The following is an 18,877-nucleotide window of genomic DNA, read 5'->3' as shown; positions in this document are numbered from 1 at the left end:
CACCAATACAATATTGCATTGGTTTCTTAAGGATTGTTCAGCGCGAGAATAAATGTCCATTGACAACTTTCCACTGAGTTTATTACGTAAAATATATAAAAGGAATTTGTAAAAATAATAATGCGCATTATTAATAGTATTCTTAATAATAAACTAAAGTGTACACGTTGTCCTGTTGTGTTCTATAGGGAGTACACTTGCCTCAGACTCGTCTTTATGAAAGGAAACAAAACAAGAGACTCTGGTAACAGGAATGGTTAGAATCCAATACGCACGCGCCAACTTACTTTTTGTTCTAGCCATTCTTTACTCAAGATCCCACAGTATTTCTGGCCAGCGCGGTAAAATACCTTGTTTCTGTGTACGTGAATTAGAGGTCAAACCGCTTACTTCCGTCACTAACTACCACCTTTCTCTATCTTGGTGATATCTGAGGCATTTATTCTTTATAGTCCTATTTGACATATTTAATTCCTATGAACGAATGCCGGATAAAAATTCTGTCTTTTCTTTTTAACGCATAGCTGATTTACAACTTATCGTACGTGTGTTATGTTATTTAAGCAGACTAAGAATAAGCAGTTTATTACTCCAAGATCCTCAAGATAAGAAAAGTAGGTCGAATTAATCAAACGACTTTGTCGAATTCTAAGTAATAAAAAAAGATATTGAAATCCAAATAAAACCTTTGTCTAAAGAACCTTTCATTTAAAATTAATTAAATGTTTACACTAACGTAAGGTTCAACGTGAAGGAATAACAGATGAAAGTTTCCCTGTTGCCAGCTGTGACGATTTGACTTTCCTCCAATGATTAATTTGCTAATTAGTAAGAATCAATTTGAATTTTGTCAAAATGTGGTAAGGACAAAAAAGGGGCACACGAGGCGATAGCCGGGTGTGTCACGGATGTTCTTACAAAAATTTGACGTCATCTGTGATCAATTACTGAACAGACGCAAGGCAACATGAAATCTTATATAATAAAGAAACAAAAACTGTTAATGACGTCATCTATGCGTTTGTCCTTCAACTAATCGTAATTAAGAACCAATCAAAATGCGAGAATTCGACATATTATATAATAATGACTGCATCATCCAGAACACAAAGATTTTCCGTCGCTTACAATAGAAGGGGTAAATCGCCCTGCACTCACAGGAACTCTATCGGATCTCCAAGAGCAGCCCAAAAGTTCCCGCCAAAAAGGCGCGCGAACTTCCTCTGTTTACTTAAAAATAAGATTGTGAAGATTTCCAGGAGACGATTCAGGAGACTGGATTCCGGTAGAAAAAGGTATTTGTCCCTTTGCATCGTGCTTTGCCTGTACTATATGAAGCTCATTTTAGACTGCAAAACAAGTTTTGGATGTTAACCATTCATTGCCCATATAAATTTCCACACTTTTGGGTAACAGGTAAACATTTCTTATCCCCTCTTGTTCACAGCCAAACTAGAAGCGTGTTTTTAGCCTAATAACTCTACGCCAATCCGCATATAGATTTGCAGACTATTAACATTACCAAAAAGCATTCAGTAACAGGTCTATTGAAGTACATTTTTCGCGTGACCCTGTCAATCATACCAAATGGTCGTAAATCGAATTGAATGCCAGAAATGCCGAATTCTTTCTATAAATGCGCCTGCAGGGAATCATGGTAGTTGTATTCATCATCTTGGACTAGATATTTGTTTTGATGAATACAATTACAATCACGCCTCTTAAAGGAAATTGGCCACTGAAAGATCGTGAATCGCAAATTTCCAGACCACTGAACTTTGCACGAAATTTTCTGGTAGTTTGAAATTAGTAGGATTTGTATGGTAATCCAGCAACTTTTTCCAATACGAATCTTCTTAATTTTTTAAACTTCTAAACAATTCATTTCTGTACATCAGCAGTCAGAAGCTGAATTCGTCAAGCTGTGTCCATTTCTAGCATCTACCACGACCAATTTGTTTTTAATTGACAAGATCACGAAACAGCATTACCCAAACACTACTATTCATTATCATAATATTAAGTAAATGTTTCTAACGCGTTACATAGTTGTAACAGTCTGAATCAGTTCACCTACAGGTAAGTTCCACTGGCGTACTGGCTCGATATTCTTGAGGGCCCATCGTGCCGTGCGCGCTTTCCATTAATATGGCCGTAGGGATCCACATAACCGTGTCTATAATTCGGATCGTTTTCTGTATTGTATTTGCTTTTAGCAAAGCCTCGATCTTCTTCTGCTTCATGACTGTACCACGGGTCTTTGGTCGAATTGCGATTTCTATCGTAAAACTGCGAGTCGACTTCCAAAGGTTCTCTTGAACCGTTAGTATAAGGAATGTTCTCCGAGGGGTATTGTTCAGTTTCGTATGGGTGGGGCGCCTCTCTGTATTCGTGGGGTTCTGGGTACGGCACAACTCCTCCGCTCATTTCGTCCACGTACTCATCAGTTATTTCTTCATAAACTTCTTGGTACCCGATCAAGTTTCCATCATTATCGTAGACGCCTATTATTCTCCTTTTGTAGGAACTCTCGGGTTTCCGCGGGGGCACTGTGTATGGATCCGGATATTCTTCTAGTTGACGGTCATTGTCGTCAGGATACTCCCCACTGGGGGCACTCTCGTACGAGTGAGCCTCCTGAGGCGGCTGCAGTGGGGGCTCCTCTCCTCCCCATTCGTTTGACGGGGGTTCGGGCCATGCTTCGCCATCTTGGTAGTTTAATCCCCTGGGGTAAAACTCGTCCCTATTATCAACGCCGTTCTCTGGGGGCTGATTGTATTCGTCAGGTACATCATGGTGTGGAGCATGCGCGTGCAGAAGACCATCCAATTTAAACTGTTCCTCTCGACTCAGCGCTCTGAATCGTCCCTTGGGTTCCAGTTGTTCATCAGCCAAGCCTTCATCCGGATACACGTCAGGTTGGTCATTGCTGCGGCTTGGCACCGGTTGAAAGGCTCCTGCATTAAGACGCACAGCGGAGCCCTTAATAAAAGGGAACCTATCTGGATCTATACTCTTGGGAATCTGAGGCCTGGGCAAGGCCTGAGCGCTGATGAGAATTCTCTCTGGTTGGGCGGGTGGAGCTGAATAAGATGGCGGCGGAGGAGTGCTTTCAGCTTCTGGCGCCGAGAAAACCACAGGTGGAACATCACCTTCTTCACTTTCTTGAGATAAACTCTCTCCATCGTTGTCCTCTGGTTCAGAAGCGTACAGCTCTAATGGATGAGTCACCACAAAGCTTCCCTCTGGCTTGTGGTCCACGGTAACTCCGACAGGCTCTCCAATGATGACTGTACCTGGCAGCTGACTGACGGAAATCTCCAGCTCAGACTTGCTGCGGCTTAGACCGGGGGTAACAACTCGGCTTCGAACGCGTTCTTGAACGGACACTCCCAACTCGACTTCCGGTTTTCCTTGGACATCGATGGTTAGAGACGTTGTTTCTGACTTGTCTGGTACCACAGGCACACCAGCCCGGAGTTCAGCAACCTGTGCGCGACTCACCTCGTAACGCTTGTACAGAGATTGGATTTCTTTGGATAGTTCAACCACGTGAACACTGAGCTTTTCGTTTTTCTTCTCGCATTCATCTAACTGAACTGTTTTTCCCTCGAGCTTTTCTTGAACTTCCTTCACGTTGTCCTCCAAGAACCGGATCCGAGTATGCAGAACTGATTCGTCCTTCTCGGAGGCTGGTATTCGGCTCTGTAGCAGTTGAATCTCTCTCTCCAACATGATGATTTGGTTGTCTTTGTCACCGTCATCCATTTCTTCCATCATCTTGTTCTTTTCACTCAGCTCTTTTCCAAGTTTACTGATCGTGTCTTCTCTGGTCAATAGTTCTTTCTTGATCCATTTGGCCTGCTCTTCAGCCTGTTGTTTTTGTTTAGAAGCTCTTTGAAGCTCGATTTCGAGATGAGTGATCCTTGTGTGCGATTTGTCAAAATCTTTGCTCAGACCTTCAATCTCCATATTGGCCTGACTCAGCTTTATCTCAACTTCCGCGAGTTTTTCTGAATCTTTCCGGAGCTCGCTTTGAAGATTGTTCTTCTCCTTCTGCAAGGAATCTTTCTCATCTTCAACCTCGTCTAGTTTGAGTTTCAGAGACTCAAACTTTTCCTGCCAACCGTCTTCGCTCGCCTGCCGATGCAAGGATCTCTTTAGCTGTTCAAGCTCTTCTAGATACCGTTCACACTCTTCCTCTTTCTTTCTTAAAGTGTCTTTGAGTTTCTTTAGCTCTTTCTCCAGATCTCCAGCATCCTTGGCGAGTTTTAGTTCAGACACTTGACGTCGCAGTGTGGCAGTCTCGCTATGTGCATCGTTTAACTCTCGTCGAACTTTGCCATATTTGGACTTCGTTTGCTCGTGTTCATCTTCCTTCCTCTCCAAGTTTCGCTCCAGTCGTTGCTTCTCCATTTGAAGGGAACTCTTCTCTCGTTTTAGCTCGTCGTGCTTTTGCTTCCAGTTCTCATCGTCTTTTGTTTTTAGCTTGGCTTTCAAGTCAGATAGCTCGGCCTCCAGCTTACGAACCTTCTCCTCCAGATCTTTGTTCTTGCTTTGCATTTTGTCTCTCTCAGTGATGTGTAAGTCTTCTTCCTCCTTCAGTTCTTCGCTCAGATCTGACACTTCGTCCTTCAACTGTTTATTTTCTTTCTTCAAATCATCGTTCTCGTCGCACAGGTCCCCATACATTTCTTTTCCTTTCTCAAATCTCTCTTTCATTTCTTTGAGCTCGTCATCAATGTCTTCTTTCTGCTTGGCAAGGTCTTCCTTCTCTTCTTTTAATTTCTTTTCGTCTTCCAGAACCTTGTCGTATTTGTCTTTCAACTTCTCATACTCCTCGATAAGCTCGTCTTGGGAATCTTGTGACTTCAGTTCAGTGAGTTCTTGCCTGGCCTTTTCCAACTCTTTCTCGATGTACTCATGTTCTCGTAACTTCTCTTCCAGGTCTTCTATGATGTTTTTGTCCTGGACCTGGTCTTTGCGCAGGTTATTTATGATCATTTCTTTCTCTACTAACTCTTTTCTCATCTCCTCACATCGTTCGTTCAGATGCTCGATGGTCTTGGTAAGCTCATCTGTAGTTTTCTTGGCTCTTTCCTCGGATTCCTCTAGGCATTGTTCGACTTGTTCTTTCTCTCTCTTGGTGCGTCCTAGAAGCTCTTCGAGTTCCTGTATTTGAGACTTAGAGTAGTCTTGGCTGGACCACGAATCTTCAGGTTCCTTTGGCAACGCAGCAAGACTTGGAGTTGCTCCGACAGCCACAATACGCTCTTCATTATTAAAGTCGTAGTCGTCACTCAAGTCCTCCTCATCGACGGCCAATGGAGCACCTTGTATGATGTGGCCGGCTAGTTCGCTTTGTAAGGAGATCACCTCGTCTCTGAGTTGTTCCAGCTCTTGGGTCAACTCTTCATTTTCTCTCATCAACCTTCTTCGTTCTTCGTCTCCGTCCTTTTGATCTCGGTCTCGAGCGTCTTGAAGTTGCCTTTGTAGCGAAGCCATATCATCTTGCAAGTCTTCGTTTTCCGCCCTCAACGCGGAAATGGTCTTTTCCTTGTCAGAAACCTCCTTCTTAAAGAGTTCTGCTCGGACGTGAGATTCGTTCAGTTGCTTGGTCCACTGTTTGGAGTCTATCTCTGTTTTGTTTTTACTATCGACGAACTGCAAGTACAGAAGTTCCTTTTCTTTGCAGACTTCTTTCAGATTCATCTCCAGCTGCGAAATCTTCTTGTTTTGAACCTCGAGTCTGTTGGTGCCTTCACGGATCAAGCTTTCGCGGCTGTCTTTCTCGGCTTCCAACTTGCTTTCCAATTCTGCAACAAGGCCTCGCACAACGGACAGTTCCTTCTCAAGCTCGATATTCCTCGCTCGACTTTTGTCGCAGTTGTCCTCTGAATCGCTCACCTGCGCGTGATAGTCCACAATTTGCTTCTTCATCTCCTCGATGATTTCATCATCAGCCGACAATTTAATTTGCAAGCCCTTCAACTTCTCCTCCAGATCGTCGACTTCCTTTCGCAATTCTTTCCTCTCCTGCTGCAGTTTGTCATTTTCCGTGGCAATTTCGTCATACCTGAGTTTCAAGGACTCCATTTCTTGCGTCAAATCATCGTCACCACGACCATAATGTTTACATTGTTTCTCGTCATCACCTGAATCATACTGGGGCTTGGCGTCACGCAATTCGTCGTTTTCCTTTCTTGCCTCATTGAGCAGATTCTGCAAATTCTCGTTGTCTTTCTTGATTTCTTCGGCTTTCTCTTGTTCCTCTTTGTATATACGAACTGTCGCCTCGAGCTTTTCTATGGTAATTTTCAACAGCTTATTTTCCTCCACAACCGTCTTGACAGTAATTTCGTGCTCCGAGAACGTTCTGTGATAAGAAAACGCCGCGTTTTTTAACACACCTATCTTTTCCTCGGTGTTCTCACACGCGTCCTCGAGGTTGCGAAGCCGCTCGCGTGTATTTCTTAACTCCTGTTCAAGCTCACCTAACCTATCTTGTGCCTCAAAGAAGCGTGATTTGAAATCTTCTTCGGCCGGAAGGTCTTCAACATCAAATCTGATCGTTTCCTCTGTGGTAGTCGAGTCCTTTGTCTCCAAAACAAGGTCTGATTTCTCTCTATTGACTTCCAAATCGTATGTGTACTCTTCAGAATCGCGCGGAGCATCACGATCATTCGGTCGAGCACTCGATCCTCGATTCAGTGAAATAGCATCCCTGGAGTCCGACATGTTGGAACGTTATTTACCTTTGTCACTGAATAAACGGAATGAAACAGAAAGTAAAGTATACTATTTCGTAAATAAATAATTGGCGTTCCAAGGTTGTGTAAGTACACGCGTGCTAAATGACAAGGACATTGTCACGAATAACCAAAACAGAAGCCAGCGGCAGGCGTTAAATGGCTTCCCGATCGCTTGCTCGATCTCTGTCGACTGATCCAATGATGCAAAAGACAAACGAACCCAACCAAGCGAAAGCCAAACAAATTTACCCGCAGAACAAACACATTGAATCAGCGACTGACAAGCGAGTAAAACATTGGCGTTTCTCGCAATTCAGTTTACGTCAGACGACAGGAGCGAAAGCAATCCTTGGTAGTTTAAAATACCCGATACATATAGTCATAATAATGAACCTAAGTGGCGGTTACTGCTTTCAGCAAAGAGAAATCTGGCACGAAGTAATCGTTTGACAAATGAAGAGGTGTTACAATACCTGCTGTCCCCGTTTGGAGTTCAAGATGTTTACAACATTTCGCTGTGACAGCCGCTTACCACAATTCCGCAAGCCACGGCTAAATAGCGAAACGCAAATGTCTGATATGGCATTCAGCGTCTAATGTGATACACCGACGTGGGCAGTCCCGTGAGAACGGCAAGATTGGCCACTTATTATAAGACCCCACGACCAATCTACAAACGGTTTGCGAGGAATTTGCATACCAAAAACAACTATGTCACGCTCGACAAAACGGGAAATATTTTGTAAACCAGGTGAGTCACGCTTGATTTCACTTGTGCGGCGTATAATTTTCACACTTGGCAAATGAAGCAATCCGTCACGTCACACTGAGCGAGTCAAGTATCAGTCAAAAGATTTAAGGAAAATTCTGCGTTTATTTAACCAATTTCTTTATGTATTTATCGCTTATACTCTAAACGCAAACCTCTAATCCTAACGCTGCACAAACATTTGGCGGCGGTGTAATGTTTGTCGTGGAGAGTATTTTTGTTTTTAAACATAGGAACTGTTAATTGATGCTAATCATTTTTTGTAATCTAACACGGTGGCGTTAAAAGAATTCGGAGGTCAATGTTTGTACGTTACCTGAATTCTTTATGTTAAAATCTGAACGAGAAAGACTCCCGATCCTAGAGGTTAAAATTCTTTAGTTTAGTGTTAGCCACAGGGTTAGCCATAATGAACAGCGTTGCCAATTTGTTTAGAACTTTCTAGCTGTGTCGCTACTGATTCTCGTTAGAATGTTACACCCTACACACCCAGCTTTGATAGTCTTGTCTGTAACGGGCTGTAAACCGCAAACTATTTTATTATTTAAGCCGGGGGTGCGAAAAGCCTAAAAACGGAGCGGGGATGAAATATCCCGAAGCGTTTGCATGGTTGCGTAAGTAGCTTTGAGAATTTGTCGTTGAGAAACGAAAACGTTTTCCACTTCAAAAGCAAGATTCAGGATGAAAGTAGCTTGCTCTGGCGTTATGATTAGTGATTGGGCTGATAAAGTTCTCCACTTCACTTTTTTGGCTAAACCCGGCCTTGATCTGACCCCGGCTTAGTCAAGAGATATTTTGGTGGACTTTGTTTCAGATCAATTTGTTGAGACTTGATAATTTGAAATTCAAATTATATTTAAACACACGCGAAAACTGCATTGCTGTTTACACGTAAATAAAGGCTCAAGATATGAAACAAAAGGCAGAAATCCGCTTGCGTTGCTAGGAGAGGAACCTAGGAGCCAGCCAAAACGCTTCCATTTCTCGAGAGCAGATTAATAGTAATCCCGCATTAGGAATTAGCGAAGGTTTCATTCCAGATCTTACGCTAACCCTTACCTATATTACGCTATATTTATACTTGAAACTAAATGACCAATGCAGAATTATTAATTAACAAGAGACCTAATCTGAAGGATAATACTACAAGGGAGGTTTATGTTCTGAGACCTTCTAATCCTGCTTTGCCTTGTACACATTCCTTCACGGTTTTATACGCATGTCATAAATTCATTTATACTCATTCGTTCCCCGACTCTATTCTTTGGAATCCTATCAATTTATATTAATTATCTTATAATAATTATTTTTGGTTTGCGAATAGCAAAAATTGAGAAAAAAACCCATCAAAGTGAAATAAATGTAACATCATTATTATTTTTGTCATTCATCCTTCACTCTGATGATGATCAAACAGATCGAAAACCTTAATTTATATTTTACTTTTATCGGTCAAATGTGTTTTTATATTGTTATTGAAGTATTTTTGGACAGGCGTTTCTTTTGTAAGAACGCGGAGAGACTGGGTTGATTCACCAGACAGCCAACATGGCGGTAGGTATTGCTTTAGCGAGGTGTAACTCGAAATCATCATGGACGATTAAAATTTTACACATTTCTGTTTCTTCGTTAACAGGCCAGTGAGATGACATTCTTAGTCAAATCTGAGTGTTTCAGTAGAGGCACAGTGACGAATAATGAAAACCGTCTAGCGATAAGTGTAATTTTGTAATCTTGTTTCTTTGTGTTCCGCAGTCCTGTGAATTTTTTCGTTGGTAGCGTACACGTGTGTTCGTTAGTACTGTTGTTTGTTTGTATTCCTGTGTCGTACTTTATGTGTGGTGTAATTTGTAGTATCGTATAAATCTTCAGAGCGATGATTAAACCCGAGAAATGAGCGTCAAACGTTATAAGTTTGATAGTGATTGTATACACTTGATTTCTGAGCTCTGTATATAAGCTTACATGATTAACAGGATCAGGACAATTTGTACTTAAAGATGATTTCCAGTCCGTACTGCGCAGTCTCAGCACCCTAATCTTTATAACCATGATAAATCTCACTTGATGGAATGTGAATCGATGCTATTCGTTACAAACCACATACCTTATCTTTGAGGCCTTTCAAGTTATTTTTCCAACAGCTTCATTGATTTTTACAGCTGCAAAGATGTTTTGTCAAGTGATAATACAAAGAAAAAAAGCATAAAGTTTTGACCGCTTTGCATCCATAATGGCAGTTGTTTTGGAACTTTGAATTTACTTCATGTGAGTAGTTGCAAAATGTTTACCTTCTGTGATATCTTACATGAAACAAAACAAAAAATGCAAACAAACTCTCAAGAGTGTGCAGTACGGACTGGAAATCATCTTTAAGCTTGTTTGATATGTAGAATGGAGTTGAGTTTTGGCCCCTTAGAGGAGCTCATTCATGGTATTTTGAGTCATTTTGGCCACATGCACAAGTACCTTTCAATTGAAGGAAACCTGAAAATAATAGTTTACTAAGATTGAAAACCACCAAAGAGACTGTAATAAACCATAAAGGAACAAGGATGGTTAAAGTGGCACTATGACGAAAATTGCATCTTTCTTATCGAAGCCATTTTAAAACATAAACAAGTGGCCTGTATGAGAAGAAAAATGCTGTTTACTATTTTTAAATATCTCTTTTCGTTCCAGAGATATTCAAGTTTTTAAAATATGCAAATTAGCCCAGTGATGACGTCATACACTCGACCAAATTTTGATCAAATATGATGAAAAAAGATATCTCAGCCAACTTTTATTGGAAATGTTTGATTCTTTGCAGTATGATTCTACTAAATGTGCTCCACAATAGGAGCTTAACAGTTTTGTTACCATGGCAACATACTGGGTTCCAGACCTCCCCGATATTAAAGGCATTTCTGGCCACCTTTGGCATTCCATTTTGATATTTACAAATGGTACCTCATATGCATGATCCAGCAAGCATATAAATGTTAGCTCAAGTTCTTGGCCTCATTTAATGTTTTGTGAGCTCAAAATCACTAACATATTGAAATCAAGTGGGTGGGGACTGGAAAAGAGTGAGTTGCCATGGGAACAGAATTTTTTATAGCTGTAGCTGTGTTTCCTGTATAACTATTTGCCTACCAAGTTTCAGTGGTCTGTGCTGCAAATTGGCCAGGATAGCTCTATTTATATACTTGATATAAAATTGGGTTGAGTGTGTGATGTCATCAATCATCTCATTTGCATATTTTACACATTTTTCAAACTAAAATATCTCCAGGACTAATGCAGATATTTGCAAACAGTAAACGGCATTTTTATTCTTTCATGGAATTCTATGTGATACACCTAAAAAAAATCGAGGGGTAAAAATTTGATCGTAGTACCACTTTGGAGAAGTCGAACACAGATTACAAACAAGGAACTTGAAAAATTTACTAGGTTACACTTTTCAAGTAGTGCAAACCGTGATTTAGCTCCTTTAAAAGAAAAATCACAGTTTGTCTGGGCTGTGTAAGTAGATGTAAACATTTTTGATAAAGGGTATGGGTGTCTCAACCTGCCTGAAGTCTGTGTTCGTTTAACTTTTGGTTGACCTTATCTTGCCTGTTTCTTTGTATAATTTGTAAGCAAAGAAAACATTTTCAGCTTCAGGAAAGAGATACTAAATGGACAAGTGAAACATTTTAGCAGAAAGTAGTTTTTATTCCAGTGATGATTCTTATGGTAGATATTATGGTTTGAAGTCAAGTGCAAGAGAGTTCATAATTTGTTGCATTTGTCACTCATTCAAAGCAGCTTTAACCTAACACTCATGCGTCATCCATGGACAAAAGATAGATCACAGTTAGGAATGATGTGGTTAGAGGTTTAAAGAGAGAGTCTATGATTAATGGTCAAGGTAAAAGTGAGGACAAAAAAATGAGATTTTTAAAATGAAAAGAATGCATTGAAATTTGTGATTTTTTATTTAGAAGTGGAACTTGGCTTGGAGAACTGAAGTAGATATGAATTTTTCAGATGCTCTAGATTATTCTGCCAATTTACACTAGCTCTTCTTACATTTATGGTTACCTGTAGCTGTGTAGCCTTCTTTTTCATTATTGGTTTGGGAAACATTACTAGGAACAATTGTTTTTGTGGTCAGAAGGACTTACATTAAGTTGCATAAATCCTATTTCTATACAATTTACTGTTGGAACATAATCTTTAAACCATCTCATGTATAATCCAGAAACCTTTTGCAACCCTTGAGGGCTGGTCAATGATTCTTGTAATGGTTGTTATTAAAAGATGTTGGATTTTGTATTCCAAATGTCACTTCCTCATTTCCTTGGTTGAGTCAAATAACTCCAGTCTTTCTTCTCAGATGGAAGGTAGGTTTGTGAAGATTATACTGTTAATAGCGGCAAAATATATGATTCTGTGTAGGAGATAAAGGAGTACGTGGCATACTCTCCTTACGAATCCTGTGGGTTGTTGTCTTGTGTAAAGCTTTGACTTCATCACTGTCCAACCTTTAAATAGTGATTGATGTTTAAGAGAGGTAGCTTTGCTTGTTGTTCTATAGAAGAAGATTTCCGTACAGTTCTTTGTGATGGGAACCTCGCTATGGACTGTCGTCTTTGCCAGAGTGTGCTTGTGCTGTTCATACTCTGTGATAGAAATTCAGCAAGTTAACGCTACGAAATTCAAAAACCATATCGAGGTTATGAAGTGACTGATGCCCTTATAATGCCCATCTCCAGCAGCTTCAAGATACTTTATAGTTATATACCCATATGCACCTTTCATTTGTGGTGTCTGTAATAAGTTTTTTTTTTTATTTTTACAATTGCCTGTTACTTTTCTGTTAGTATTAAAACTAGTTTTTGATTTGCAGCTCACCGGTAACTGTGTCGACTCACTGTGTTCAGCCTCCCTAGAGACTTCCACAGGGGCTTCTTTCTTCTCTTTCTCCTGTCGCACTGAATGCCGATCAACTCTTCCTTTTATTTGTAATCCAGTGGGTAGGGATGGTAGTGCGACTGAGTGTGCTGTCAGTGGGAAGTAAAAGTCTTGGGAGATTGCTGGTGGAATACCTTGACTTTGTCTGGTGTAATGGCTAAATGGAAAAAAAAAATAACAAGGAATTGAAACGTGATGTTAGGGCACACCATAAAATTCTGATAATAAGCTCCTTTATCCCTGAAAAGATGCTCTTCCAAAGATAACCCCCAAAATTTGTTAGATAATACCCAATGATATCAGCACTGGACTTTTGTTACAATTGTATGGTCTGAATAACAATCTGCCCCTCGTCCAAAATTGATGATGATGATGATGATGATGATGATGATGATAAATAATTTTTTATACAATAAAAACCTTATTGAGCGTATTCAAATTCTTCACTAAAACTTTACGTGATAATTATTTACAGCACAAAACTATTTACAATCACAGTTCTAATAAAGTCGTTCAAAAAGGAAGCAAAATTGAATTAAATTGAGAAGAGCTGAAAACTGGAATGACTTGTTTAAAATGTCACAAACGTAACAAAAGTATTTGCGGTTTGTGTCATTGATTGAATGCAAGAAGTAATCAAAAACAAAAGAAAATTACTCAGCAATAATAATAATAATAACAATGATAATGATAGTAATAATAATAATAATAATCTTATATTACGTAGATATGAATGAATAATTTTTAGATGGGTAAAAGAACAATTCTCTAGCGATTATCACGTGGTCTGTAATGGGAAACAAACCGCCCAAGTTTAAGAGTCTATTGTGAAAGTGTGCGGCCTAGGGATATGTACAAGGCAGCGTCTTCAGTAAAAAAGCTTTTTGCCGGGGGGGGCTTAGACCCGGGATGGAAGAACTCCCATATAAAAAGGACCACGGCGCTCGTCGGAAATTTTGAAAAAAAACGCTAAGAGATACCAAGAAACTGTATTGTGGAAGTGGCTTGAATGTTTTTTTTTCTCCCCTAACAGGTACCAATTCTAAAAGAACATTAGCTGACACTGACTTTTTTCGGCTCAATATCCTAAAAGGTACGACAAGCACCCCTGTTCTTTTTACATGGGAGTCCCCCACGGGGATTTACACACGTTTGTATTTCATCCGCTTCAGGAAAGATATTCCGTAAATCTTCAATCCTAGCGTCAACGTGTAACACTTTGTCCAAGACTGCTTTCTGTCTCATCAACAGCTGTTTCCGTGACCAATTCTTGACTTTACCTCGCTTCTTCATCTTACTCTGTGAGGTTGAGGTTGGAACAGGCTCCGAAGTCTTGGGCCCAGCCCCCTGAATCATCATCATTCCCCCCCGGGACAGCCCCGCCATCGCTATAGATCTCCCGCGTCCAAACGTCTGAAAGCTGGATCCTTGTGGAATGAGTGGCGGGAACAGAGTAGATTCCTAACAGAGAGCGAACTTGGTTACTTGTCTAGAGAGTTTGAATAAGAATGCTGGAAACTCACTTATCAGTTAAATTTTCGGTCATTCCTCACTTATTAGTTAAAATTTCAGCCCATTTCTTCCTAATCAGAAATCTTTGCTGATCTTAGATTTTGGCTATCCGTAAAAAAAAAAGCTTCAATTCGCGCATCAACTTTTGAGGAATTCTTGACCCTAATCGTAAAGAGGTCCAGATCAGATTATTTTTACTGTGTAAAAGATACGTACTATCATGATTTGACCAGTAGGTATGAACTCCATATAATCCGTTTGACGCTCATAGACGACTATAACAAAATTAAATTATTGCTTCTATGTTTTGTGGTCTTGTTTTTCGTTCTTTCGCAAATCAAGCTCAAGATATTCAAAACCCAAAAATGTTCAAATGTTGTTTATAGTGGTCAATGCGCTTAGCTACACTTAGCTAGTTCACAGGCATGCCACTTAAACTGAAAGAAACAAATATATCAACTATAAAATATAATAGGCTTAAAAATCGCAAGTGGCGGAAGGCAGACCAGTGTAGAACTCCTGTTGGCTTCATCGTTATAAAGTAGCTTTGTTGTCGGTTCGCGACCGAAATCCAGAACTGATTACGAATAACATTACAACGAGTTCGTAAAGTCAATCTTACCTCAGTTTTAATGGCATCATTTTCCCTGAATCAGCAAAGTGAAAATAGAACAAAAACAAGTATGGAATGATAAGTTACCTGACGGGTAATTGCCAGCGTGGGCCAAGCAACATTATAGACCCTTTTCATAAATGGCTGCCAATTATAAATTCTTTCGTAAGTATTAAAATTAGCCTGACTAACCTCGTTCTTGAGTTGATAATTCAAAAGAATTTTTACTCCCAAAGAACTTTAAATTGGCAGCCATTTATGAAAAGGGTCTATGGTTTAAGGTAATTTGGGGTGCCAGTTTGCTGGTACATATTTTAATGGCAGTTTCTGGTTAAGAAATCATCTCGCGGTTGCAGGAAATCAAAAATTTAGCTCGCGGTTTTCGGTTTTTGTGTTTTTGTTGCGGTCTGGTAAAGGTGATGTAAATTTCACAAGTACAGACAACACAACCAGGCCTCCAAACTTGTCCTTTTACGCTGAACAACCCACCGGACGTTAAAAGATCAGTTGTCATGATTTTCGTCCTACCACTACCAGTAGGGCGGTTTCGGTTTTTAGAAGAAAACGAGAGCGATGTGTAGTTTCGAAGGAACAAAATATTACGGTTTGCAGAACAAACAACCTCCTTATATAGTAGACCCTTTATATGTATAGAAAAAATTTTCTTGTGAGTGGTCAGTAATAAAGCGTAGAGAATGAGTTCGTTTTTTAATCAGTGTACTGAGCACAGCAAAGACTTGGTGTGACAACAACAACAATAAACAAACAAACAAAACAACCCAACCAAAAAACAAAAAAAATAGAGCGCTGGAAAACAGAAGGGAAGTGTAGTTTGTTTTGTTTTGTTTTGTTTTGTTTTTAGTGCCATCAAGCCCATACAGATCTAGAATGCGTATATCCTTTCCTGTGAAACAAAAAAGAACATCTTGATTATTTACCTTTCATTTAGCGTCGTTAGAATCTCGATAAAGAACAAAACAATACGCCATTAGTTTGGATTCAACATGCTGTATAAATCACATAACGAAAAGGTAACCACGCCTGCGTGGTGCTTTCGTCGACTAAGTTCATGTATCTTACTTTTACTCCAATGACTGGCACGTCATCGTTTCTGTCCAGAACAGTGGTTGGTCGTTTCTCCTGAAAGAAAATCACAAGAAATCTGGAACATCATGTGGATGTCGCGACAAGAAACTTTCGGACAGACAAGAACTATCCTACAGAATAATACATGGCCAATACCATGTTAAAAATAAACAGCATAAATTTTTTTAATTTATTGTTTCATTCAAGACAATATGCCCCGTTTGTTTGACTCCCTTTATGAGCCTGATTTACTTACATCTCTGTACTCCTGCCAAAGCCTGTAGAATTTCTCGTACAAAGTTAGCTGTAAAGTAGAGGAAATTGTGATAAATGAAATGTCTAGTTATGCGAGTGGGAAAGATTCCGGGGGGGGGGTACACCCTATAAACTCTTGGTCTTCGGCCATCATAGCTTGATTAAAAATATAAACAAACAGCGGTGATAAACATTTTAAAAACATGCATTTTATGAACTTAACGTTTCGTATGCTATATTTATACTGTAATGTATAAATCCCATTGTGTCACTTTACAGACAGTTTCCGTTTGTAAACGTCTTAAATTTCTACTGCAGATGTTTTTCTGTCTAGGTTTCCAAAAAATTTTAACGGTTATACTTCTTGAAAATGTATGTTGACTAGCATAGGAAACGTCAAGTTCATAAAATGCATGTTTTTAAAATGTTTATCACCGCTGTTTGTTTTATATTTTAATCAAGGCCTATCTAGTTATGTGCGGCCCCAAAGGGTATGGTTTTTGAGCAGAGTTGGTGTGAAAAAGGGTATCCTCTCACTCTAGCTTGGAATTGAGTATTTTGTTTACAAGGAAATATTTTTTTCGGTACAAAAACGACGGGCCAATATTCCCCAGTGCGGCTCGAGCAAGCTAGGTTAGTAAGTAATGTTTTTATGTGGCACACCGTGGAAGTTGCAAATTTTGAATTTCCGGCTTTTGAAAACGAAAAAGACGTGGCTTATGAAAACGGTCCGAATGGCAACCAAGAAAAGCCTAGTCAGAACGTTCGAATTTACCTCAAGACTACCTCGGCGTATAATAATACTGCATACAGACCCAGGCCGCTCGGGTGGGTCTGGAGCCCAGGTTTCCTCGCGTTTGATAGGGTCATTATAAACTCTTTTCAATGATTGAAATTGCCATTTTATCCTGGGGTACTCCCTTATATGGGATATATACGTATGTGCGGCCCCAAAGTGTAGGGTTTTTCAGCCGTTTTGGTCATAAATAGAGTATCGATTTTGTTCATGTTGGTCTCAAATAGGGTATGGTTTTAGCACTCTATTCTTGAATTGGTTATGTTTCTTAGAAGAAGGTACTTTTTCATCATCATCATTAAGACCGTAAACAAAGCTCTTCATAACTTATGTTTAAGGCAACTGTGCCAGCCGCAACAGTCATAAATAGGGTATCGCATTTTTGGTCAAAAATAGGGTAGTAAAAATCGCAGATTTTGGTCATAAATAAGGTGAGGGTTTTGGGAAGTGGGCCACAAACCCTCACCCAACTTTTCTGGGAGTATCCCTCCCGGGAATTTGGTTCGCTTTCAGTGAAGTTAGATCCTTCCCCTTAAATTATTTCGTGGCGTTCTAGGAAACTAAACGTAATCAAAGGCGACCATGTTAATACTAATGTTAAATAAAGTATGGATTGATATTAACTCGATAGTCACCTCGTCTTCCAGCCGATGACGCAATACTTGAGCTGTGGATTGAATCGCTGCCAGGGAAAAAAACAAACGGGATTAATTTCAGTTAGTGGCGAATTACACATTTCCCGGAGGAAAGCAAAAAATACAGAAAGTGGGGAAAGAAAATTTTTCAGCCCATTCCCGCAGTGCGTATGATAAAATTTAAAATCTTTAAAATTATTAGTATAAAGTAGTTACTGTCGATCGCGCGTTGTGTCATTACTGTGACCTGTTCCTTGATTTGGTCCTCTGAAGGGATCGCCCCAGACCCCTGAACGATATTTTTCACCTCGTTCAGCACGTGCGAGCAGCCCTCGTCCGTGTGGGGCTGGAGCGAGTTATCATCAGTTTTTCCTTGCGCCTGCGCCTGAGCCACGACATTTTTGATGGGCTGCGGTTCTTTTGAGTTGCGATCATCCCCAATTTCTTTGTTCTGCTGCAGTTCTTTTGGGCTACTTTTATCATCAGCTTTTTCTGGCGTCTGAGCAGAATTGGTAGAGTCTTGATCTGGGAAAAGGGTGTTTCGACGCACTGCTGGTGGTCCCTGTTCTGTCGTGACTGCGGTGTCACGCTGGTCTTTCACGCTATCAGATGGCAGTTCAGTTTGCGATTCAGTACCAGTAGAAGCAAGCGTGTCTCCTTTCTGTTCTGCGAGGCTGTCGCGCTCAGGATGCGCGTTGTCTGTCTCCGTGACGATACTGTCTTCCCTCCTCCGTCCAAACATTCTGTCAGTCGGTGTGTCCACGAGAGGTCCCCTGGAATCTCTTCGGATAGTTCCTCTTCGTTCTAACTTCAGTGACGAACGTCGCCTTTTGCTCGCAAGCGATAAACTTTGTCTGCGGTGATCAGACGGCATCAGAGCTTTGGGAGCTTTAGTTCTATCAATCTGGGAAAATCAAAATACTGGAAAGATAGACTTGTAATAGTAGAAGTATTTGACGATCAGCTATTGAAGTAAGAGGCGCCATAGAATCGCCATGGCGCCAAATATTAATAGGTCTGTTTGCAACGGTTGAACGAGAGTGAAGTTTCCAGCGAGAAAGCACTTTACTGAATCTAAATGGTGTTGTCAAATGGAAGTCAAGGGTTTTTAATCACGTCTTTGATTGTTTATATGCAATACAAAATTCACTTCACTTTTATTTGAAAAGTGAACCGGCGCAAAGCGCGGGAAGCGTGGAAAACATGCGCTCGGTGCCAAGCACAATAACATGAGCCTGGCGCATGCCAAGCGCGAAAAAATGCTGAACGCGTAAGACAAGTTACTATTGGCTTCAAATCTGTTTTTTGGTAATTGGTTGAAAAAAAAAAATTCTTGCACGATTTTGACTGTCGAGAACTGGACAGCCAAGCGAGAACCACTAAATTAAACCTGGGGCAAATACCACAGTAGTTAGGTTATTCATCTCTTTAATTTATTACCGATATCGACAGTCCATTGTCGGAGGATTCCAGCAGTTCCGTAGCTTTCTCACCAAGATGTGTATCAAGCAATAA

At 40.2% G+C, this 18,877-nt stretch overlaps 3 protein-coding genes across 3 annotated transcripts in view; all 3 read right to left on the bottom strand.

Moving 5' to 3' along the window:
* Nucleotides 1–64: 64 nt before the first annotated feature.
* Nucleotides 65–7,490, bottom strand: LOC145493145 (uncharacterized). Its single transcript, XM_081472541.1, has 2 exons — nt 7,226–7,490; nt 65–6,763 (listed from the first exon to the last, which is right to left on the bottom strand). Exon 2 carries the CDS (start codon nt 6,736–6,738, stop codon nt 2,074–2,076), a length of 4,665 nt encoding a protein of 1,554 aa, XP_081328667.1. The 5' UTR covers nt 6,739–6,763; nt 7,226–7,490; the 3' UTR covers nt 65–2,073.
* A 4,531-nt stretch (nt 7,491–12,021) lies between these two features.
* LOC145493198 (uncharacterized) lies at nt 12,022–18,237 on the bottom strand. The gene is made up of 9 exons (XM_081472616.1): nt 17,579–18,237; nt 17,363–17,409; nt 15,933–15,980; nt 15,671–15,730; nt 15,529–15,551; nt 14,600–14,624; nt 13,616–13,926; nt 12,406–12,622; nt 12,022–12,173 (listed from the first exon to the last, which is right to left on the bottom strand). Exons 1-9 carry the CDS (start codon nt 18,234–18,236, stop codon nt 12,024–12,026), a joined length of 1,539 nt encoding a protein of 512 aa, XP_081328742.1. The 5' UTR covers nt 18,237; the 3' UTR covers nt 12,022–12,023.
* Nucleotides 18,238–18,786: 549 nt separating this feature from the next.
* The window catches only part of LOC145493155 (uncharacterized), a 13,641-nt gene continuing 13,550 nt past the window's right edge, over nt 18,787–18,877 (bottom strand). Inside the window, exon 21 of the mRNA XM_081472555.1 lies at nt 18,787–18,877. This exon is cut by the window's right edge and continues 14 nt beyond it. Within this exon, the coding sequence (XP_081328681.1) occupies nt 18,791–18,877 (87 nt within the window). The 3' untranslated portion in view covers nt 18,787–18,790.

The sequence above is a fragment of the Orbicella franksi genome, chromosome 7, assembly GCF_964199315.1.
Source record: "Orbicella franksi chromosome 7, jaOrbFran1.1, whole genome shotgun sequence".
In the NCBI taxonomy this organism is placed as follows: domain Eukaryota; kingdom Metazoa; phylum Cnidaria; class Anthozoa; order Scleractinia; family Merulinidae; genus Orbicella; species Orbicella franksi.
Note: the sequence above shows the minus strand (reverse complement) of the source record. Positions and strands in the feature narration are given on the sequence as shown.

Excerpts from the sequence above, each read along its gene's own strand:
- LOC145493145 (XM_081472541.1), bottom strand. The coding sequence starts at position 6,738 with ATGTCGGACTCCAGGGATGCTATTTCACTGAATCGAGGATCGAGTGCT.
- LOC145493198 (XM_081472616.1), bottom strand. The coding sequence starts at position 18,236 with ATGCCGTCTGATCACCGCAGACAAAGTTTATCGCTTGCGAGCAAAAGG. Across the intron at positions 15,731-15,932 it reads TTTGGCAGGAGTACAGAGAT|GAGAAACGACCAACCACTGT; the intron begins GTAAGTAAATCA and ends ATTTTCTTTCAG. Across the intron at positions 14,625-15,528 it reads CTAACGACGCTAAATGAAAG|GGAAAATGATGCCATTAAAA; the intron begins GTAAATAATCAA and ends TTGCTGATTCAG.